We start from the raw sequence: 20868 nt of genomic DNA on the forward strand, positions 1-20868 counted from the left end.
TCAACTTACACTTTTTTGTGCATATTGACCTTATTTTCTATAAAGTTTATGCGCTGTTTTTATTAACATTTATACGTTTATTTGTATGAATGTATATGATGATGAACACCAATGCCGAGTTGAGGAAACAATTATTTGATTTTATTCGAATGCGGGTCGAAATGAGCACTTCCACTATTATGTAATTGCAATTGTTGAATTCAATGTTTTATGGACTTTTATTATAGCATTGGATAACATTATTAAACATCGAAAAATATTGTTGCGAATTATAATTAATAATTGGTCTGTCCCAGAACTGCCGATTTTCTCTTTACGATATCGAAACAAATTGCAAAACTAGAAGAGGTTTTAACAAAAATGTTTGTTATATTAATTACACACATTTCTTATTAATGATAAGCTTAAAAAATAAACAAAATAAGTGACTATAATTTTCTAGCTACTAGGCGACACCACATAACAACAAAACAACTTTTTAAACCTATCTATGTATAATACGTTATAATACAATTATTTTTCTTTTTTCTTGGCCAATATAAATTTCTCTTCATCATCGACTTCATGATGTTCCAAATGCTTCATATAGGCCAGAAAACATGTCCATATTAAACTACAAACACTGATGAAAGGAACACGATTCTTCTCTGGGATCAGGGAGAAGTTAATGGTGGCTACAATTGGCCATATTGAGGCAGCGACCTGAAAGAGCCATGGATCAAAATTAATATTCAAACAAGAAATTGTAATTCACATACCTTAAAAGTGGGCAGGAATTTCTTGCTAACTTCCGCAGATGCTTCACCTATGGTCTTCATTTCCAACAAACTCATAATGAAATAAAAACATGTCATAGCTGCCGGTGTATATGATATTGTTTCAACGGCAGCCTTCATCACCGCTGTCCTGAGAGATGTTTTTGGCCACATTGCTGATGATATCTGAAAATGATAATACAATTTAATTAGGGAAAATTGTATTTTGTTGTGTGTGTGGAGACATTGCTACTTACTTTTATCCATCCATATAATGTTGGAGCCACGAAGAGACCACCATACAAACTGAAACGTAAACAACGCCACCAGTCATAATGCCCTAGAAGAAAAATGTTGTATTGACTGAAATTATCTTGAAAATAAAAATACAAACAAGGTAGCATGGTAGAAGAATATAGGTAGTCGCATCGATACAGCTGTTGGGACAATGAACTATCAAAGCAATTTTGGAATTCAAATTTTTGAATGAAAAATTATTGAAATTTGTAAAATCTGTTAAAAAGAATACATTTTATAATATTCTCGGCTTGGCATCGCATAAGAAAACATATAAAAATATATTTATTTTTGACAAAACATTTTAAAAATGCTGACTTATCTATGTTTCCTAGCGTTGATGCATCTACCTGTATTCTTCTACCATGGAAGGTAGTAAACGTTTTAATGAGGAACTCTTTCTTCACGGCTAAATTTGAAAGGTAGCATCATTCCTTACCTTTTTCCAATTTTGGAGGGCGAGGTTACGAATTTCGACGAATTCTGCGGCAAGTAGTGAACTTTTATCGCAAAAGTGGGTGACACCTTGAATGGGTCAACTTTTTATACCCTCCACCATACATAGTATGGAGGGTATATTAAGTTCGTCATTCCGGTTGTAACTCATCGAATTAATAATTTTAGACAATAAACATAAACACAAGGAGTGCTTTCTGAGCACTTTACCCCCTGGAAGAGAATTGTCTATATAGGTTCATGAAATCGTGTAGCCTTTATATAACTATACCCCCGGATATTCGGTATTTTGATGATTTTTGCTACATTTTTCAATGGAATTGTCTGAAATTCTACATAAGGAGTTCTTCGTGACTACTTTATCACCTGAAAGAAAGTTGCTTATAAAGATCTACGATATTGTATAGCCCCTATACAACGGCACCCCCGATATTTGGTATTTTGATGATTTTAGCCACATTTTCAATGAAATTGTCTGAAAATACACACAAGGAGTTCTTTCTGAGTACTTTACCTCCTGGAAGAGAATTGTCCATATAGGTCTTCGATATCGTATAGCACCCATATAACTGTACCTCCCGATATTCAGTATTTTGATAACTTTAGCCAAAATTGTCAATGGAATTGTCTGAAATTCTACACGAGGAGTTTTTCGTGACTACTTTACCATCTGAAATAATATATAGGCCTACGATACCGTATAGCCCCCATACAACGGTACCCCCGATATTTGATAATTTGGCGTTTTTAGGGACATTATTCACCGGAGTTGTTTCAAATTTCGTATTTAGAATCAGTAATGGGCCTATGAAAAAAAAAATTAGTACTCTAGTACTAAATTAGTACCTACGTCTTCGTATAGCCTCCATATAACGGTACCTCCCAATATTCGGTATTTTGATGATTTTAGCGACATTATTCACCGGAATTGTTTCAAATTTGGTATTTGAAGTTCGTAATGGTGGCTACAGCCTTAGACAAAAAAATTGTTTCTGCAGGTTCACGTCTTCGCATAGCCCCCATATTACGGTACCTCCTGGCATTCGGTACTTGGATGATTTTACGACATTATTCACCGGAATTGTTTCAAATTTGGTATTTGAAGTTCGTAATGGATACTACAGCCCGAGACAAAAAATTTTCTGTGCAGGTCCACGTCTTCGCATAGCCCCCATATAACGGAACCTCCTGATATTCGCTAGTTTGATGATTTTAACGACATTATTCATCGGAATTGTTTCAAGTTTGGGATTTGAAGTTCGTAATGGATGCTACAGCCTGAGACAAAAAATTGTCTGTGCAGGTCCTCGTCTTCGCATAGCCCCCATATAACGGTTCCTCCTGATATTCGGTACTTTGATGATTTTAACGACATTATTCACCGGAATTGTTTCAAATTTGGTCTTTGACGTTCGTAATGGATACCACAGACTAAGGCAGAAAGTTGTGTGTGCAGGCCCAAGTTTTGGTATAGGTCCCATATAATAAGTACCTCCCCATATTCGGCACTTTGACTATTTTAGCTACATTATTCACCGAATTTTTTTCATGTTTCGAATGTTGCCTTCGCAGGTTCGCGTCTTCATATCGACCCCAATATAACGGCTATATTCGGTATTTTTAAGATTATAACAGAATTTATAAATTTATATTTATATAATATATATTTTTTAATATTTCCTAATTTGTTCTAAATGGTGGAGGGTATTTAAATTTCGGTCCGGCCGAACTTGCTGCTTCTTTACTTGTTTTTTATTTAAGTTTTAACCATCCGCCGGATTCACTTTGTTGGAAATACTTACCCCACTCTTTGTTCTCAAACGTCTGTTGTATCAAACTGCTGGTGGGCCATATCAAACTGTATGAAACCATACCCCTGGTGACGGGATATTTGGTAAGTATGGCTTTAAATTTTAGCAAAAATGTTGACATTGTCGATTTGTAGGTTTTTCTGACTCTTTTTAGAGAAACAAAAGTGAAAATACTGAAATAGGAAAATGTTTTATTAAATACCCTCATGAAGATGCGTTTGAATCGCCTGGTTTTGCAAAAATAAATAACTATCGACAACAAACATTGACCTTGATTTTGTAGACATGGCGGGGATGTTTTCACTGTAGGACAGAAAAAAAGAACCAATACTTTACATTGACGTACTTTATCGGTTATCGTCGTAGGTGAAAAACTCCAAATGTTAATGAAAACAGCAGGGAGTGGAGAAAACTCCATTTATTTCTACGGCTTAATTTCAATTTATATTTAAAAACATGAGTTTGAAACTCAACAAACATCAAACGTTGTGTGTAATCGGAAGTGGAAACATGACAATTACGAATAAGGATTATTTGCGGATTTTAAGCGTTTTGGCTTTGTTCAGTTGTGCGGTGGCGTTTAATACCAAAATTGTGAATGGTAGCCTAGCATTACCCGGGGAGTTTCCGTATATGGTAAGTTTGGTATTTTAAAAATTATGAAAAAGTAAATAACGAACAGAATACGTTAAGGTTTCCCTGAGACGTGCCTCTTCGGGTCGCCATTCTTGTGGTGCATCCATGTTGAATCGTGTTTGGCTCCTGACCGCCGCCCATTGTGTGGTAAAGGCCGAACCGCATCAAGTCAATATCCAATATGGTAGCAATGAATTGGATCGAAATTCCACCAATATTGCCAATATTACAAAGATCTTTGTTCACGAAGGCTATGATCCTTCGAATCAGTATATCCATGATATTGCCCTCATGAGATTGGACAAACCGGCCAGTGTGAATAAGGATTTTGTGGGCATACGTTTGCCGGATTATAATTCAGCAAGTGAGCCGGAAACTCCGGCCACCTTAATTGGTTGGGGTCTTAATGCGGTAAGTCCTGTGATCGGGACACATAACACACCAAAGCTTCTATTGAATAATATTCTTCTCCACAGACTGGTGGTGTGGTACAAAAACAACTCCAAAAAGTAGATTTGCAAATTTTCAGTGATGAAGAATGTAGCCGTCGACATGGTATCGATATTCATCCCACAAATCTGTGTGCCGGTGTCCCCGAGGGTGGTAAAGGCCAGTGTAGCGGTGATTCTGGTGGCCCTTTGATTGTGAATCGCACTCAAGTTGGCATTGTCTCATGGTCACGTAAACCCTGCACTGTCTATCCATATCCGGGTGTTTTCACCGAAGTCTCAGCCTATGTTGCCTGGATTTTGGAAACAATATTGGATGCCGAAGATGAGGAGGAATTCGGTGATAGCCAGGAGGGTCTTAGCGGCATTGATGGCATATTGAGTGGTGACTTAATTGGTCCCAAAAATTTGGCATTGTTGAAGAAATTGTTGCAATAAATGTTTTTGAAAAAAGTTTTGACTTAAAAAAGCAAGCTAATAGAGAATTTTTATGAATTTGTTTAAAATGAAAGGAATTTCAAATATTCGGCGTTTGAATTAAATTGGGCCATTTTTCCTATTGAATATTATACAGGGTAATGGTAAAAAACTGCAAGAAAATAAAACGCCATAATTTTTGCATTTTTAAATTTAATTAAATGAAAGAAAAAATATTGGAAATAGCATCAAATTTTAGAATAAGTTTAGATTTTTTCGAATTGGTCACCTTTGGCACGAATTATGGCCTTCAAACGACCAATGAAACCGTCAGACGCTGCCCGAATGTTGGCCTGCGGTATTTTGGCCCATTCCCGGCGAAGCGTTTGATTGAGGTGATCGACACTTTGGTATTTTTTAGTGCCAACCTTCCAAAATACCTCAGACACAATACCCCAACGGATTGGTATCCGGAGATTTTGGTGGCCATTGAGCGCTGAAAATGAAGCGAGGAACCTCATTTTGTAACCATTCTTGGGTGGTGCGTGCTGAGTGCGATGGTGCTGAGTCCTGTTGGAATGTCCAAGGTCTGCGGCCAAAATGTTTGCGTGTCCAAGGCTTTGATACACCCTCCAGAATATTTTCGCGATAATATTCGGTATTTATTCTGATGCCATGGTCGATTAATACGAGCGGAGAGCGACCATCGGTTGTAATGGCAGCCCACACCATCACCATGGCCGGCGCTTGAGTTCTGGAGGCCAACCGAAGGTGCACATTTTCAGCTGACCTCTCTGGCAAGTAAACACGATCGTTTTGTTCGTTTACAAACTGCTGGACAACGAATGTTTTCTCATCGGAGAAAACCAAATTCGGCAGTTCACCACTTTCGGCCAAGCGAATCAACTCTTTAGCTCTTTTGAGTCAATTTTCTTTCTGTTGCGGTGTAAGTTTTTGCACCTTTTGGAATTTCAATGGCTTTACCCCGAGCTCATTTTTCAATATTTGCCGAATGGAATATTGCGATATGTTCAGCTCACGAGCCATTTTCGGCCACTGCGACGCGGATTTCGATCAATTCGCTTCTTTACTTTTTGAACTATTTCTGCTGATGTTGCCGTTTTCCGTCCAATTCCTTGACGTTGGGCTACGCTACCAGTATCACGGTAACGAGCGATGGTACGAGACACAAAAAATTTATTCACATTTAAATGCTGCACTGCTCTAACGATAGCCACTTGTAGTTTTTCAGCCAAATATAAAGAAATCACACTATCACGCTTGAATTCCATCACGAATAACTTTTCTCACCAAAATGCTTTTGTACGCTTGTAAACAATATAATGAGCTGTCACTGGAATAGTTTTAACAGCTTTCGGACGAGTGGCTTAGAAATGAGAGAAGTCTGAAGTTAGTTGCAGTTTTTTCATCTCACCCTGTATATGCATAAAAGCAAGGGAAATTTTGAAATTTTGTGCTTAATTCCCATTTCAGGTCTCCTTACGTTCGGCGAAGGATAAACAACACTTTTGTTCTGGGACAATATTAAATTACCAATGGATATTGACGGCAGCCCATTGTTTTACATTCATCAGATCACCAAAGGATCTGGTGATACAATATGGCAGCAATGAACTTAAACCCCTTAATCCCCAATACAAAAATGTCGAACGGATTGTTAAACATGAAGGCTATAATCCCACTGTGACAATACATGATATTGCCCTATTGAAATTGGAAACTCCATTGCCAATTTATCCCAGCATATGGCATGTACAATTGGTGGAGGATCCCACCACAGCCTATGAAAATAAAGAGGTGATATTAATAGGATGGGGTTTAAATGAGGTGAGTTTCGAAAAATTTCAATAAAAACATTTAAAAAAATTTAAAATATAAGTTAAATAAAATTGAGGTCGAGATTTGAATTTTATTTAACTTATATTCGAATTAAATAACTAAATATCAGAATATTAAAAATAATTCTAATTTCTTTTAGACCATGGGTTCCCTTACGTCACGTCTACATAAAGTCTCCTTGAAAACCATAACATTGGCCGAATGTCGTTTGACGCTATTATCGGTTATACACAAAACAAATCTATGTGCTGGCGGCCATGGTAAGGGCCAATGTTCTGGAGACTCGGGCGGGCCACTTATGTTGAACAATAAACAAATTGGTGTGGTATCATGGAGTCTTAAACCCTGTGCCCAAACACCAGGAGTTTTTACAAATATTTCTTATTACATTGATTGGATCAAAAAACTTATTAAATAATAATTATAAATACATTCTATAAAAAAACAAGTAAGCAAAGGCTACAGTCGAGCGGGGCCGACCGTTGAATACCCTACAACACTATAATAAATGATACAGTTTATATAGGCGAGGTAGTCGAAAGAATTCCACAAGATATTGTGACAGATAATAAAAGAAAACCATCAGGTTTCGTTCTCTAATTTTCGAATAATAGCAACTTAAACTAATTTTCTCATTCCTAATTTATTGGTAAATGGTCTTCCTAGATCTGGAACCAATATTTCCCAAAGACCTATAATCTCTCAGAAGTGGCAAAAGATTAACATTTATTATTGATTTTGACTGAAACGCATCTATATGAGATACAGACATTTGACTATATTCTTCAACGAAATCAGCCTTAACGAAATAGTCAGAAGTGCGTCGTTCCTGTATTTGTGAATTCTCCGAAAAGTCACTGGAATGGACATTTTCGTATTTTGTCTACAAAAGTTGGCAAACTCCTTTACACATTGAATATTTTTGGATAGCCATCCAAAACTGCTTGGCTTTTGCAATGTCCGGTAACCCCCATTCAAATGTGCGTGAGGATCGGGCGATAATTACGACCTGCTGACAATTTTGCAGTTTTTAGGTCCATTTCAACCCCTAAATATATTGCGATCATCTCCAAAAAGAGTAGGCTTCTATTCTGACCCTCATCTTATACCCATGCAAAATTTCGTAAGGATCGGGCCAAAAATGCGATCTGTATATGATATCCTGATATCCTAACTACTTAGTTTTGTTAGCTGTAGAAATATTACCAAATGTTTAATTCAAAATGAAAATATGCCAAAAATATGACAAAATGGAAAAAATATGAGAAAATATTACAAAATCAATATTTTCATCTTTAGAGAGGTATTTTTATGCAATTTTTTAGACGTTTTTTCTTTCCTGCCAAGAGGCCATTCTGAATTAATGAGAACTATCGAAATCAGTTCTGCCGTTCTCGACTTACATGAGATCTTTCAAGCATATCTTCTTTGATAGACTTATATATCGCATGTATTTGCTATATATTCGATTATTTGGATCTTAACATCAATGTAAAGATCAGAAGTAACCTTGTCATGGCTTTGTGATTTCGCCGGGATTTAAAATATTCGCGGTTTAATGAAAAATTTTGAATTTTTTCAACACAAAAGATATGGTCTATTTTACCCGCTAAATATTATCCGATGACCACCCAAATTGGTAGGCTTCTTCCCCGCCCTAAACTCTAGCTACGTGCGAAATTCCGCGTCGATTGGTCTATAATTGCGACCTGTATAGCTACTGCAAAATCCGACATTTTTTCAGTATTTGGTCCATTTCAACCCCTAAACATTTGGCGATCATCTCCAAAAGAAATAGGGTTCTATTCTGACCCTAGCCCCACCTCCATTCTAAATTTCGTGAAGATCGGGCCATAATTGCGACCTGTAGAGTGATTACAAATTAACATGGACAGACGGACAGACGGACGGACGGACATACATAGCTAGATCGACTCAGCTCGGCGAGATAGGAAGATTCATATATACTTTCCTATGTGGGAAATCAATATTTCGTGGTGTTACATAATTTTTGGCCCAATCAAACTTATAATACCCCCAACACATAGTGTTGTAGGGTATAAAAACTATTTTTTTAAATCAAATAAATGCATTTTATTTTTTACACATTTAACAATACACCCTAAAACTAAAAAAATAGCACTTAAAATCCTAACAAAAAATTGCACTAAAGATTATTCTAAATTTTAGGAGGATTATCCTTTACAGGGTTAACGCTTTCCCCCGTTGTACATCGCCAAGGTGTTGTGTAGTGAGATCGTCTTCCTGTTGTTCTTCATTTTCATGCATTTCCTTTCGCTTCATGTAGGCCAAAAAGGTGGTCCACATTAAACTACAAATACTTACGAATACGACACGATGTCTTTCGGGTACCATGGAAAAGTTAATGGTCTGTAACACAGGCCATATGCAAATGCCAACCTGCAAGAAAGGAAGAGGAAATTAATTTCGATTCTTAACTGGAAATGATCATTTTAAAGACATTTCGAATTGTAAGATAAAGTAAGACATAAAATTACACAAAATTTGAAATCTGGTGCATAATTTGTAGCTCACGATAGAATTTAAGAAAATTATCGATAATAGCAATTCAATTTTCAATTGCTTATTATTTAGGTCATCAAAGAAACTTGTCGGTAAGTTAGCTATATGGCTACCGAGGTTATATATTATTTAATACGGCCAAAACGTGCCTTATCGAAATAACGGTTTTGACCCTAGGTTTCTTGAGACGAAATCCATTTTAGGACATTGGGAGTTGAACTAGCGGCGTCCGTCTATCCGTATGTCTGTCCGATTCCGGTAAAACTTGGGACATTTTGAATATTGTTATCAAATATAGATCGAGTATGGAGATGGGCAATATCCGTCCACTACTTCTCCTTCAAAGAAAATAGGCGACTTCATAGAAAGAGAAAACGTTTACCCAAGTTTTGCAAATCTTTATATTTGTATCAGTGCCAGGTCGGTTCACTCCTTCTACTACCTCCCCCAAAAAGAGTTAAAATATTGGATTATGATAACTCGTATAAAATGTGCAAAATTCAAACCTGCCAATATTTCTACTATCCATAGAAAATAAGCTAGGACGGATCATTCTTTCTGATATCTCCCCCACAACGAGTCATAAATTGCGAAATAATCTACCGATTCTTAGTACATTCCAATATTTTTACCAATACAAACATAGTGAGAAGATTGGATATATCTGGCACCTCCCTCGCAAAGCGTACACACTTCGTATATGTCAATATTTTACTCAAACATAGATCTGGTGGAAATATATGATAATTTTCTTCCATTCCTTCTGAATCTCCCCAACACGGAATCCAAATTTGGAATAATTATAAATCTTATAAAATACTATAGGGTGTGATGAAAAAACCCGCAACCAACTTCAGACTGCTGTCATTTCTAAGCCACTCGTCCGACAGCTGTTAAAATTATTCCAGTGACAGCTCATTATATTATTTACAAGCGTACAAAAGCATTTTGGTGAGAATTTTCCAGAAAAAAATTATACGTGATGGAATTCAAGCGTGATAGTGTGATTTCTTTTTATTTGGCTAGACACCCACAAATGGCTATCGTTAGAGCACTCCACCATTTAAATTTGAATAAATCTTTTGTGTCTTGTACCATCGACGTCAAGGAAGTGGACGGAAGAAAACAGCAACATCAGCAGAAATGGTTCGAAAAGTAAAGAAGCGACTTGATCGAAACCCGCGTCGCAGTGGCCGAAAAATAGCTCGTGAGCTGAACATATCGCAATAATCCATTCGGCAAATATTGAAAAATGAGCTCGGGGTAAAGCCATTGAAATTCCAAAAAGTGCAAGAACCGAACACCGCATCAGATAGAAAATAGATTCATAAGATCTAAAGTGTGGCTTCGCTTGGCCGAAAGTGGTGAACTGCCGACTTTGGTTTTCTCCGATGAGAAAACATTCGTTGTCCAGCAGTTTGTAAACGAATAAAATGATCGTGTTTACTTGCCAAGGAGGTCAGCTGAAAATGTGCACCTTTGGTTGGCCACCAGAACTCAAGCGCCGGCTATGGTGATGGTGTGGGCCGCCATAACAGTCGATGGTCGCTCTCTGCTCGTATTAATCGACCGTGACGTCTGAATAAATGCCGAATATTATCGCGAAAATATTCTGGAGGGTGTATTAAAGCCTTGGGCACGCAAACATTTCGGCCGAAGAGCATGGACATTCCGACAGGACGCAGCACCATCGTACTCAGCACGCGTCACCCAAGAATGATTACATAATGAGGTTCCTCACTTCATTTTCAGCGTACAATGGCCACCAAAATCTCCGGATACCAATCCGTTGGACTATTGTGTCTGGAGTATTTTGGAAAGCAAGGTTGGCACTAAAAATACCAAAGTGTCCATCACCTCAAGCAAGCGATTCGCCGGGAACAGGCCAAAATACCACAGAGAAACTTTCGGGCAGCGTGTGACGGATTCATCGGCTGTTTGAAGGCCATAATTCGTGCCAAAGGTGATCAATTCGAACAAATTTAAACTTATTCTAAAATTTGATGCTATTTCCTACATTTTTCGCTTTCATTGAATAAAATTAAAAAAAAATTAAAAATGATGGCGTATCATTCAATAAAATTAAAGAAAAATAAATTATGGTGTTTGGCTTTTCTGCAGTTTTTTTTTTTCTCACCCTGTATATATAACAGAGTAGTAAAATAACTGACTGACTGAGAATTAACGCACAGTCGAAACGGCTGAAGCTAGAATTTTGAAATTTTGCATGAGGTTCAATCTTGGTATGTAGTCATGTGATAAGGCTGGGTTTTTGAAAATTCGTACTAAAAGGGTACGAAAAGTACTAACATGTATTAAAAATTAGTTGATTTTTGGAAAATTCGTCCTAAAAGGGTATGAAAATTACTAAAATGTATTGTTTTATATTGGACAAACGGAATGAGCTAGATTACTGAAATTTGCAAGGAGAGTCAGTCCTTTTAAATTATTTTTAGAAATTTGGACTTAAAGGTTGCAAAAAACTCTACATTTTACTAAACTTCTAAATTTATACTATTTGGTATTGGAGCTTAAAATTTGGCATGAGAATCAAAATTGGAAAATCAGTTTTGCAAATGTGTACTATAATTGTTCGAAAAGTAATTTTACTGTTGAAGTCTGGAATGAAGAGATGTAGATTGTTTTGGATATGCGTACTAAATGTTACTACATTTGATGTTGGGTGAAGGGATAGAGCTGTAATTTTGAAATTCGACATTGACGTCACTTTTGGTTTCCGTTAAAATAGTTTTGGAAAGGAAAATGTGGGTTGTGGGTCCATTGTGCAACGGTTTTAATAATATCCTCCTCGTTAAACTTCAAAATAAAAGATTTTGAAGAATTTTGGCAAAAGATAAAAATGTTCCCATTATTCATTCCGAAAAAAGGAAAGACCTTAATAACAATAATAAAATCCTGAAAGTCTGAAAAATTTGTACGATGTATGAAGTTTTTGTCAAACTGAAAAAATGTGCATTTTGTGTACTAAAAAAGACTAACACGAACTATTGGAACGAATAAGTTTTGACTTTAAAATTTGTGATTTTTCGCTGACGAAGTAGCAGGTTCTTGCGAGTATAGAGATAAATATCTGCCACAGGGGATGGTATTCTTTACGAACTTTAAATAACTAATCTTAAAATGTTCTGCTTAATATTGTCTTTCAAATTAAAAAGAAAATACCAAAATCAGGAGGAAGGGAAAACTGATCTAAGATAAAACTAACGTCAAATTTATGTTCTTCATTTCAAATTCTTCGGAAGATATAACAGATAGACGACTAAAAATATCTTAGAATTGTACACTACAATGAATATTTCGAGTAATTAAAAACGGAATGTCAGAATACGAATCCACGATACACTGCTTAAGGGTAGAGCAAAACTTACCTTAAATGTTGGTAGGAATTTATCTTGTACTTCTTGCACAGCTTCCTCCTTTGATTTACCTTCCAGCAAAGACATGCCAGCAAAGAAACTGGCACAGGCGAAGGGTCCATAGGATAATTGTTCGATGGCGGCCTATAACAAATAAATAATTATAATTGAGATAATAATAATAATAACAATAATAATTTGTATTTTTTCTTACCTTTATAAGTCCAACGCGTAATGTCATTTGTGGCCACATAGCCGATGTCAGCTTCACCCATCCATATAAAGAGGGTGCAACATATAATGAGCCAAAGATGCCAAATCTTAAGGCACGCATATAATCATAGGTTTCTATTGAAAATTGAATAGAGATATGATTTATTTTCTATAAATGAATTTAAAAAAATATATTTTTTACTTACTCAAATTTTTACCCTCTAATGTCTGTTGTATTAAACTACTTGTGGGCCACAGAATCGCATAGGACAATGAACCCCTTAGCAATGGATGAGCCGATGTAAAGGCTTTCCATTGGGTCCTTAAGACATTTATAGTTAAAGGCATCGTTGGCAAGCAGGTCTGGAACAAATGTTTTTATTTTTCACTTTGGTTTGAATTTTCCACTTTGGAACTGAACAAATGCAATTTTTAACTCAAATCACTTTCTGACCAAATACAAATGAAATGAAAAATGTTTTTTTTTTTTAATAATATTGTAGTCCAAAGAAACCTTGGCGTCTTAAAACAATATTCAATCAAATATGATTAAATAACTTTCCATTGAAACACGGGTGAGATAAAAAACTGCAACAAAGTCAAACGCCATAATTTTTACATTGTCGAAATGTCGGAAATAGCATCACATTTTAGAATAAGTTTAGATTTATTCGAATTGTTCACGTTTGGCACGAATTATGGACTTCAAACGGCCAATGAAAACGTCACACGCTGCCCGAATGTTGCTCTGTGGTATTTTGGCCCATTCCCGGTGAAGCGCTTGCTTGAGGTGATCGACACTTTGATATTTTTTTGTGCCATCCTTGCTTTCCAAAATACTCCGGACACAATAGGATTGGTATCCGGAGATTTTGTTGGCCATTGTGCGCTGGAAATGAAGCGAGGAACGTCATTTTGTAAGCATTCTTGGTGGCGCGTGCTGAGTGCGATGGTGCTGAGTCCTGTTGGAATGTCCAATGTATGCGGCCAAAATGTTTGCGTGCCCAAGGCTTTAATACACCCTCCAGAATATTTTCGCCATAATATTCGGCATTTATTCTGATGCCACGGTCGATTAATTCGAGCGGATAGCGACCATCGGTCCACACCATCCCATGGCCGGCGCTTGAGTTCTGGTGGCCAACCGAAGGTGCACATTATCAGTTGACCTCTTTGGCAAATAAACACGATCTTTTTTTTTTTTTGGTTTGCAAAATGCTGGACAACGAATGTTTTCTCATCGGAGAAAACCAAATTCGGCAGTTCACCACTTTTGGCCAAGCGAAGCAACTTTTTAGTTCTTTTTAGTCTATTTTCTTGATGTTGCAGTGTAAGTTCTTGCACTTTTTGGAATTTCAATGACTTTACCCCGAGCTAATTTTTCAATTTTTGCCGAATGGAATATTGCGATATGTTCGAGCCATTTTTCGGCCACTACGACGCGGGTTTCGATCAAGTCGCTTTTTAGTTTTCGAACCATTTCTGCTGATGTTGCTGTTTTCTTCCGTCCACTTCCTTGACGTCGGGCTTCGCTACCAGTATCAGGGTAACGAGCGATGGTACGAGACACATAAGATTTGTTCACATTTAAATGCTGGAGTGCTCTAACGATAGCCACTTGCGGTTTTTAAGCCAAATATAAAGAAATCACACTATCACGCTTGAACTCCATCACGAATAACTTTTTTTTTCTGGAAAATTCTCACCAAAATGCAGAAGCCTGAAGTTGGTTGCAGTTTTTTCATCTCAACCTGTAGTTTCAATTATAGGTTCCATTTAAAAATATGTAATTATAAATCAATGACACTTCCAAGTTTCCGGCATTGGTTCTTAAAACAATATTCAATCATATATGGTAATAAATAATCCTGGGAAGAACCACATATGTAAAATACAGCATATCAATCAAATCTGCCATCAAAAGCCAGTTTTTAAAACAAAGTTGAAGGACCAGTATTGGTATATACACATTTTGACAACTCTTTGTGTACAATCATTTGAAAATTTGGAATTCGAAGGTCTACAAATGAGGAAACCCAAAATATAATATATACCTTGCTCAAAACACAATTATTTTCTTGTAATAGACAAAGAGACGCCATCGCCACCACCAGATGACAAAACACGGAGCACAAACATTTTGATACAACGCCAATTAATAGCGTATAAAAACCGTCTATTTTTAGTAACACGACAAGAATCAATAAACATCAGCAGCAGCAGAGTTGACCGACCGCCGAACAATTTGTTTATTTTACTACAAGTTCAAGGTCGCCATGGCTCTTGCAAAAACCAGGTCAATGTTTGAAGCAATAAAATTTGTAATAATTTTTTTTTACATAATAGCTTTTGCAGTTTCTTTTTCTAAGAAAAGCACATCTCACCTAAATAGTTCCGTATACAGTTGCTATTTTCTCTTCATTCGATTTCAAATATATATGGGAAACTGTTTGGCGTTATTTTTTCCCGATCTAAATGCTAGAATAGTTGAGCGTGCACTAAATTGCATTTTCTGTAAAAAAGACCGAATTCTCTGTAATATATTTGAACAGATGCAAGTGATCGGTAGCGATGGTGGCGTAATAATCTTTCATTCAACGTCATTAGTTTCATTGTATTTTCGAAACAATTTGAAATGGATGAGAGAAACGGTTGTGCGATCGCCATAGATATAGGTATGTAAAAATATACATAATCGACTGCCACGGTCACTTAGTCATTATTATGCGGCACAAAGAATAGGATACCGGTTGGGAAATAGTCAAAAATAAGAAATAGTCAAAAATAGGGAAAAATAAGAAAAAAAGTATCAGTCGATGTTGCCGAGAGATATATTTTGACTTCTGTAATGTTTATTCAAATTGTTGACTCTCCACTAAACAGGCTCCGAAAGAATGGGTCAATATTGTCCATTTCGTATTGGACCTAAAAACAGGGTGAGATTAAAAAACTGCAGTCAACTTCAGACTGCTGTCATTTCTAAGCCACTCGTCCGACAGCTGTTAAAATTATTCCAGTGAAAGCTCATTATATTGTTGGCAAGCGCACAAAAGCATTTTAGAGAGAATTTTCCAGAAAAAAAGTTATTCGTGATGAAATTCAAGCGTGGTAGTGTGATTGCTTTATATTTGGCTGGAAAACCGCAACTGGCTATCGTTAGAGCACTCCAGCATTTAAATGTGCATCAATCTTTTGTGTCTCGTACCATCGCTCGTTACCGTGATACTGGTAGCGTAGCCCGACGTCAAGGAAGTGGACGGAAGAAAACAGCTACATTAGCAGAATTGGTTCGAAAAGTAAAGAAGCGACTTGATCGAAATCCGCGTCGCAGTCGCCGAAAAATGGCTCATGAGCTGAACATATCGCAATATTTCATTCGGCAAATATTGAAAAATGAGCTCGGGGTAAAGCTAGAACTTACACCGCAACAAAAAGAAAATAGACTCAAAAGAGCTAAAGAGTTCCTTCGCTTGGCCGAAAGTGATGAACTGTCGAATTTGGTTTTGTCCGATGAGAAAACATTCGTTGTCCAGCAGTTTCTAAACAAATAAAATTATCGTGTTTAATTGGCAAGGAGGTCAGCTGAAAATGTGCACCTTCGGTTGGCCGCCAGAAACTCAATCACCGGGCATGGTGGTGGTGTGGGCCTCTATAACAGCCGATGGTCGCTCTCTGCTCATATTTATCCACCGTGGCATCAGAATAATTGCCGAATATAATCGCGAAAATATTCTGGAGGGTGTATTAAAGCCTTGGGCGCGCAAACATTTTGGTCGCAGACCTTGGACATTCTAACAGGATTCAGCACCATTGCACTCAGCACGCGCCACCCAAGAATGGTTACAAAATGAGGTTCCTCGCTTCATTTCTAGCGCACAATGGCCACCAAAATCTCCGGATACCAATCCGTTGGACTATTGTGTCTGGAGTATTTTGGATAGCAAGGCAGGCATTAAAAAATATCAAAGTGTCGATAACCTCAAGCAAGCGCTTCACCGGGAATGAGTCAAAATACGGCAGAGCAACGGGCAACGTGTGATGGTTTCATTGGCCGTTTGAAAGCCATAATTCGTGCCAAAGGTGAGCAATTCGAATAAATCTGAACTTATTCTAAAATTTGATGCTGTTTCCGACATTTTTTGCTTTCATCCAATAGAATTAAAAAAATTTAAAAATTATGGCGTTTGACTTTGTTGCAGTTTTTTATCTCACCCTGTATAATGGATACAGAGTTTTACCTTCTTTGTTGGCTTTTAGTGAAATTTGATGTAGAATATTTTTGTCTTTTAAATAATTTGTTATAGGAGAATTTTGCATAAACTCGAATGAAGTACGACTCTTAAATGTGCTTAAGAGTGATTTTTTAACAGCTATCTATTTGGCAACACCGGTTTAGTCGAAGCTCATTTTTGTCTCAGTACTTATATACAATTTGCAATCAATTGGCTGGTAATTGGTACTTTAGCTTCTTATTGGAAGCAAATGAGTGTTTATAACGTCTAGAAAACTTTTAATAAAATATTAAATATTCATACAAAAAAAAAAAAAGTCTTATAAAATATATTTTTTGCTTTTCTAACAATTCAGAATTTGGAACTTTTTTCAATTTACTTCCTCTTTTAATTATGGTCTATAATAAATTTGTATTTATCTATAGACGTATGTACATATCTCTCAGTACATAATTACACAAATGACTAGTCAAATTCTTAAAGAAGTTTTTCATTTGCTTTTTTCTCTATCTCGTGAAATTAGACGTCACAAATTGCCGTCTGTTAAAAGATTAGATATTTGGCACAACATCAAAAATATGTAAAATGTTAGCAAAAAAATGAGGAATATTACCTCATAAGCGTTGAATGATGTTTGTGAATAAATTAACTTAAAAAATATGGCAACTCTTTGCCAGGAAATATAATGGCGACCTTGAATGTTTAGTGGGAGCAACGGAAGTATTCGTTTCTGTGAATGTGTTTGCATTAGGTGCATTGTTTTTGCTTCTACCTTTCATTGACACGAATACAGTGTTGCTAACAACAGTGTTGAGAATAAATCGCTACTTTTTTATAAGTGATTTTTTTGCGAGAACATTATTGATGGAAATCATTGGTCTGTTCCAGAACTTCATTACTCTGAAAATAGGAAGAAGGAAAATAGCATGGAAATAAACCAAAGGTTAATCATGAGAGATAAATTTGTCCCATTCAATATTTTCGATAGTCAGTTTTGAAAATGCCGATATAATCGGAATTATTGCACGAAAGAAACGATGGATTCATGGATGCACGAGTTCATCTTGGGGAAGGAACGAGAAACAACAATGAATTCAGTGAACTAGATTGTTCAACTTTAAAAACTAGAAATTTGTTATTAAACTTACATAACCAACTTCTGAATACGCTGTTCAAAATATGATCGAAATATTCAATACAATTCAATCAAAATGGTAGAAGTACCAAATTCAAATGGGTAGAAATATTTTGGTGGAACATTTTAATAAAAGGTTTATGTTTGACACAACATAAAATGTCGAAAAAAAAAACATTTCTTTTAAAAATTTAATAATCGGCAGTGGATTTTATGATTTATGCTTTGTTCCCCTATTTTGTAATGGCACAATTATAAACTAACAAAGGCGTGGTCGAAGAAATAGTCTCACTGAGTATATTCGAATAGAGTTAACAGTCCGTGCTGATATGCCAAATTTAATGGCAAACCACCAATATTACCATTTGGGCTAATCAAAAACTGACAACCGTGAAACTACTTTATACTTGGTTTCATTCGTTCTTCGTTGTAAAATCAAGAACTTTTGCGTATTTCCTCTTAACTTTATATAATTATACCTTCCACCATAGTATGGATGGTACCTCGAAATACTCATGTCGGACCCAGGAAAGTATATATATTCATGATTTTTGATTACCATCCGTCTGTCTATCCATCTGTGGAAATCACTCTAGCTTCCGACCGAATTAAAGTAGGTTGATAAAATGTGTGTTTGGTCTGCATAATTTCTGGGCTATATAGATCCACTATATACGGTATTTTGATTTTTTGTTCCATATTTCAAATTTCGTTATGATAGTTCGTAATGGGTACTATAGCCTGTGACAGAAAATTCACTATGCAGGTCCACTTCTTCGTATAGGCCCCATATAACGGTACCTCCCTATATTCGGTATTTTGATTATTTTAACGACATTATTCACCGGAATTCTGTGACAGAAGATTGGCTATGCAGGTCCAGGTCTTCGTATAGCCCCCATATAACCGTATATCCCAATATTCGGTATTTTGCTGATTTCAGAGACATTATTCACTGGAATTGTTTCATATTTCGTGTTTGAATTTCCTAATAAGTACTACAGTTAATGACAGGAAATTGTCTATGCAGGTACGAGTTTACGTATAGCCCCTAAAAATCGTTACCTCCCGGTATTTTGATTATGTTGGCGATTTTATTTACATAATTGTTTAAAATTTCGTATTTGAAGTTCCCAATAGGTATTACTGTGTATGACAGAAAATTATCTATGCAGGTCCAGATCTTCGTATAGCTTATATATATCGGTACCTCTCCATTTTCGGTATTTTGATGATTTTAGCTACATTTTTCACCGGAATTGTTAAAATTTTGTATTTGCACTTCGCAATGGGTACTACAGCCAGAAAATTGCAATTGTCCATGTCTTCGTATAGACCCTAAAATAGCGGCCACTCACTATACTCGGTATGTTTAAGATTTGAATAGAGTTTATAACGAATTCTATTTTTTATTTATTTTGAAAATTTTCAAATTTTTTCCAAAGATCGGCCCTGCCGAACTTACTGCTTTTTTACTTGTTTTTAATAATTTTGTCGGGTACAGAGACGATTACAGAGTAAACATTTGAAATAATGTTAAAATAAACAATCTCTAAAATCGTACCTATATTTATTGCGGTCACTGTAGTGAGCCACGAATTAGTCAGCTGACAAACAAAACTCCCCTCGCAACATGTTGTTGCCTAATTGCGATTTTTTCACATCCACTTGTGGTATTTTTCTAATCCACTGATTTCACTAAAAATCACACATTAACAACATTGGTAATGATACGTCATCACGCCAGTGTCGGTGGACTTTTGTACAGCGCGCACATGTGACATCAGCTGTTTGATACAACAAAAAAGCACACACACCACGCAGTCCGTGAAAGAACGAAAGCAGAAAAAAAATTCCGTAAACTTTTCGTTTTATCAAAGCAAAAACAAAAACAGCGTCGTTGTAAGAATTTGTTGTTGTACTCTAGTCGGGTTACTTGTTGTTGTTGTACACATATTATTGTGTTTACATTTGTGTAGACGGTTGCCAAGAGCGGAGAAGCGGTGGTAGTAAATAGCAACAATAATGATTGATTGACTGGCTGGCTGACTGACTTGACTGACTGTCTGTCTGGCTGGCTGGCTGGCTGATTTTATTGATTGCGAATATTGTATCATTTTCACAGAACTCGGAACACTTTTGTTTTGGTCATTATGGAAATTTCGACGGGTCTCACAAACAGATGTTAGATAATATTCATATTTATATTGTTATTCAATTATTGAGATTGCATGTCAGACCATTTGTGTTTGGTTTCTAAGTGATTTTTTTTGTATGAAAATTGCATTTGTTTTTTATTTCATTTTTTTTAACTTACAATTAATTTCAATATTTAATAAATTTATGGTAAATTCTTTTGTTTTGTACTCTGCAGATTGAATAATATCTTTCGTAGCTTTCTGTTTTGCTATTTGTCACATTATTATTAATAATTACTAGGGCGGGTGTACAGAAATATCCGCCGCGTCTTTACTATGCCAAACACAAAATTCGCACTAATAACACGACAAGTGGTATTCAACGAACTTGAAAAAAAAAAAATATAAATCTGAAAATTAATCACTGAAAGCTTTTATTTGCGTTGAGGAAAGCTTTTTGCGTAGTTTGAAGAGAATTGCTTTGACTTTCAAGTACAGTTTGAAAATCTAAATAGATGTAGCCGTTAGATCTAATTCTTTAAATTATA

At 36.2% G+C, this 20868-nt stretch overlaps 4 protein-coding genes across 4 annotated transcripts; 2 read left to right on the forward strand and 2 right to left on the reverse strand.

The window, feature by feature from the left end:
* Positions 1 to 414: 414 nt before the first annotated feature.
* Positions 415 to 15326, reverse strand: LOC101890355 (uncharacterized). The gene is made up of 5 exons (XM_005177568.4): positions 15200 to 15326; positions 3311 to 3492; positions 1013 to 1095; positions 759 to 941; positions 415 to 702 (listed from the first exon to the last, which is right to left on the reverse strand). Exons 2-5 carry the CDS (start codon positions 3438 to 3440, stop codon positions 514 to 516), a joined length of 585 nt encoding a protein of 194 aa, XP_005177625.1. The 5' UTR covers positions 3441 to 3492; positions 15200 to 15326; the 3' UTR covers positions 415 to 513.
* On the forward strand, positions 3521 to 4920 carry LOC101891390 (chymotrypsin-2). Its single transcript, XM_020034680.2, has 3 exons — positions 3521 to 3955; positions 4013 to 4366; positions 4432 to 4920. The coding sequence occupies exons 1-3, from the start codon at positions 3776 to 3778 to the stop codon at positions 4840 to 4842; spliced, it is 945 nt and encodes a 314-aa protein (XP_019890239.1). The 5' UTR covers positions 3521 to 3775; the 3' UTR covers positions 4843 to 4920.
* LOC101891570 (chymotrypsin-like protease CTRL-1) lies at positions 4843 to 8706 on the forward strand. Its single transcript, XM_059121899.1, has 3 exons — positions 4843 to 4857; positions 6316 to 6669; positions 6821 to 8706. The coding sequence occupies exons 1-3, from the start codon at positions 4843 to 4845 to the stop codon at positions 7097 to 7099; spliced, it is 648 nt and encodes a 215-aa protein (XP_058977882.1). The 3' UTR covers positions 7100 to 8706.
* Positions 8794 to 20694, reverse strand: LOC101890181 (mpv17-like protein). Its single transcript, XM_005177567.4, has 5 exons — positions 20500 to 20694; positions 13022 to 13178; positions 12817 to 12950; positions 12615 to 12746; positions 8794 to 9102 (listed from the first exon to the last, which is right to left on the reverse strand). The coding sequence occupies exons 2-5, from the start codon at positions 13161 to 13163 to the stop codon at positions 8884 to 8886; spliced, it is 627 nt and encodes a 208-aa protein (XP_005177624.3). The 5' UTR covers positions 13164 to 13178; positions 20500 to 20694; the 3' UTR covers positions 8794 to 8883.
* Between the last annotated feature and the right edge of the window lie 174 nt (positions 20695 to 20868).

This window comes from Musca domestica, unplaced genomic scaffold (genome assembly GCF_030504385.1).
Source record: "Musca domestica strain aabys unplaced genomic scaffold, Musca_domestica.polishedcontigs.V.1.1 2, whole genome shotgun sequence".
NCBI lineage: Eukaryota > Metazoa > Arthropoda > Insecta > Diptera > Muscidae > Musca > Musca domestica.

Excerpts from the sequence above, each read along its gene's own strand:
- LOC101891570 (XM_059121899.1), top strand. Across the intron at positions 6,670-6,820 it reads TAGGATGGGGTTTAAATGAG|ACCATGGGTTCCCTTACGTC; the intron begins GTGAGTTTCGAA and ends AATTTCTTTTAG.
- LOC101890181 (XM_005177567.4), bottom strand. The coding sequence starts at position 13,163 with ATGCCTTTAACTATAAATGTCTTAAGGACCCAATGGAAAGCCTTTACA. Across the intron at positions 12,747-12,816 it reads TACGCGTTGGACTTATAAAG|GCCGCCATCGAACAATTATC; the intron begins GTAAGAAAAAAT and ends TATTTGTTATAG. Across the intron at positions 9,103-12,614 it reads AATTCCTACCAACATTTAAG|GTTGGCATTTGCATATGGCC; the intron begins GTAAGTTTTGCT and ends CCTTTCTTGCAG.
- LOC101890355 (XM_005177568.4), bottom strand. The coding sequence starts at position 3,440 with ATGTCAACATTTTTGCTAAAATTTAAAGCCATACTTACCAAATATCCC. Across the intron at positions 1,096-3,310 it reads GTTTGAGAACAAAGAGTGGG|GGCATTATGACTGGTGGCGT; the intron begins GTAAGTATTTCC and ends TTTTTCTTCTAG. Across the intron at positions 703-758 it reads AATTCCTGCCCACTTTTAAG|GTCGCTGCCTCAATATGGCC; the intron begins GTATGTGAATTA and ends TGGCTCTTTCAG.
- LOC101891390 (XM_020034680.2), top strand. The coding sequence starts at position 3,776 with ATGAGTTTGAAACTCAACAAACATCAAACGTTGTGTGTAATCGGAAGT. Across the intron at positions 3,956-4,012 it reads CCGGGGAGTTTCCGTATATG|GTTTCCCTGAGACGTGCCTC; the intron begins GTAAGTTTGGTA and ends GAATACGTTAAG. Across the intron at positions 4,367-4,431 it reads TTGGTTGGGGTCTTAATGCG|ACTGGTGGTGTGGTACAAAA; the intron begins GTAAGTCCTGTG and ends TCTTCTCCACAG.